Source organism: Octopus bimaculoides, chromosome 9, assembly GCF_001194135.2.
Source record: "Octopus bimaculoides isolate UCB-OBI-ISO-001 chromosome 9, ASM119413v2, whole genome shotgun sequence".
Classification (NCBI taxonomy): domain Eukaryota; kingdom Metazoa; phylum Mollusca; class Cephalopoda; order Octopoda; family Octopodidae; genus Octopus; species Octopus bimaculoides.
In genome coordinates, this window is record NC_068989.1 from 14,674,620 (window position 1) to 14,675,874 (window position 1,255).

Here is a 1,255-nt window from a genome sequence, read left to right on the forward strand (position 1 = left end):
TCGGACACTGGTAGAATGTGTCATATAAAACATCTTTTACTCTTAGTGTTGTTGAGAAAAGTTTATATTTTTAAAGTTATTTCGTGTTAAAATTGTCGTATTTCGGTAATTTCAACCAATCACTAACGTCTATTGAGATGAAAAAATTACTGCTGTGGAATGTAAACAACATGTTCTAGCGGTGTAATGGGATCTTTTCCCTTGAATAAAATTAGTGCCGTTGTTTGTCAACAACTATCGGCGGTACTGTTATTTATAACATCATTCGTGCGTTTGTACTGGTTTTAGCTTTAGGGTTTTAGGGTCAGGGTTCGGGTTTTAGAGTTAGGGTTAGGGTTAGGGCTATGAGTATTTTTGCCAAATTTGGTGAAAAATTTGTGGCGGTGTATTGAACAGATTTCACCAAATTTGGCAAAAATACTCATAACCCTAGCCCTGACCCTAAAACCCTAAAGCTAAAACCAGTGCAAACGCACTAACGTTGTCATAAATAACAGTACTGCCGATAGTTGCTGTTGACAAACAACGGCACTAATTTTATTCAAGGGAAAAGATCCCATTACACCGCCACAACATGTTGTTGACAATCCACAGCAGTAACTGTACTCAGCTGAATAGACGTCAGTAATTGGTTGAAATTACTGAAATACGACAACTTTTAACATGAAATAACTTCAAATATAAAAATTTTTCTCTGTTCCATAAGACAAAATATACAAGTATACGAAGTTTTAAAGTGTTTCAGTACAAAACACACTAAATAAAAAATGATGTCTGCCAAATCAGAAAGATCCAAAAATTGCTTACATGTCAAACCTTGCTGCAGCGCTTAGCACACCTTTTCCTTTATCCCCACCATCTATTCTTTCCTCTGTAGCGCCAGTCTCCACGGTGACTGCCGTCCCCAATGGGCATTTTCCCGGCGCTGAAAGTCCTCAATCACAAGTGGCTGTACGTCCTGTCTACCCCAGAACACAGTACAACACACAATATTCTACTCCACCCAGAGTTCATGCAGGAGATGTGTCTCAGACCACTTCCAGTGCGTAACTATCTTCTTAAATTCTAACAAGAAAAAAAAAATAACGATAATAATAATAATAATAATAATAATATTTTCCCTTCTATACACAAGTCAAAAAAAAAAAAAAGCACAAATTTGTTTCTTTTGATTTTATATTTGAATCCAAATTTCATTTGATTTAAGAATGATGAAGTTGCCTACTTTTTGTCGATTCAGCATGTGCCATGTGTG

At 36.2% G+C, this 1,255-nt stretch overlaps 1 protein-coding gene and 1 long non-coding RNA gene across 21 annotated transcripts in view; one reads left to right on the top strand and one right to left on the bottom strand.

Moving 5' to 3' along the window:
- Positions 1-1,255, top strand: part of LOC106874615 (neogenin) — a 305,112-nt gene that overhangs the window by 242,696 nt on the left and 61,161 nt on the right. For 16 of the 20 annotated variants that reach the window (XR_008264864.1, XR_008264863.1, XR_008264865.1 and 13 more), the window contains one exon: positions 878-1,042. The exons of the other annotated variants lie outside the window; for them this stretch is intronic. Coding sequence is in view for 11 of the 16 variants with exons in the window: in XM_052970426.1 (XP_052826386.1) it covers positions 878-1,042 (165 nt within the window). In the remaining 5 variants the exon portion in view is untranslated. The remainder of the gene's footprint in view (positions 1-877; positions 1,043-1,255) is intronic. 20 annotated transcript variants of the gene reach the window in all.
- Positions 1-1,255, bottom strand: part of LOC128248697 (uncharacterized) — a 118,654-nt gene that overhangs the window by 52,953 nt on the left and 64,446 nt on the right. The window lies entirely within an intron of this gene.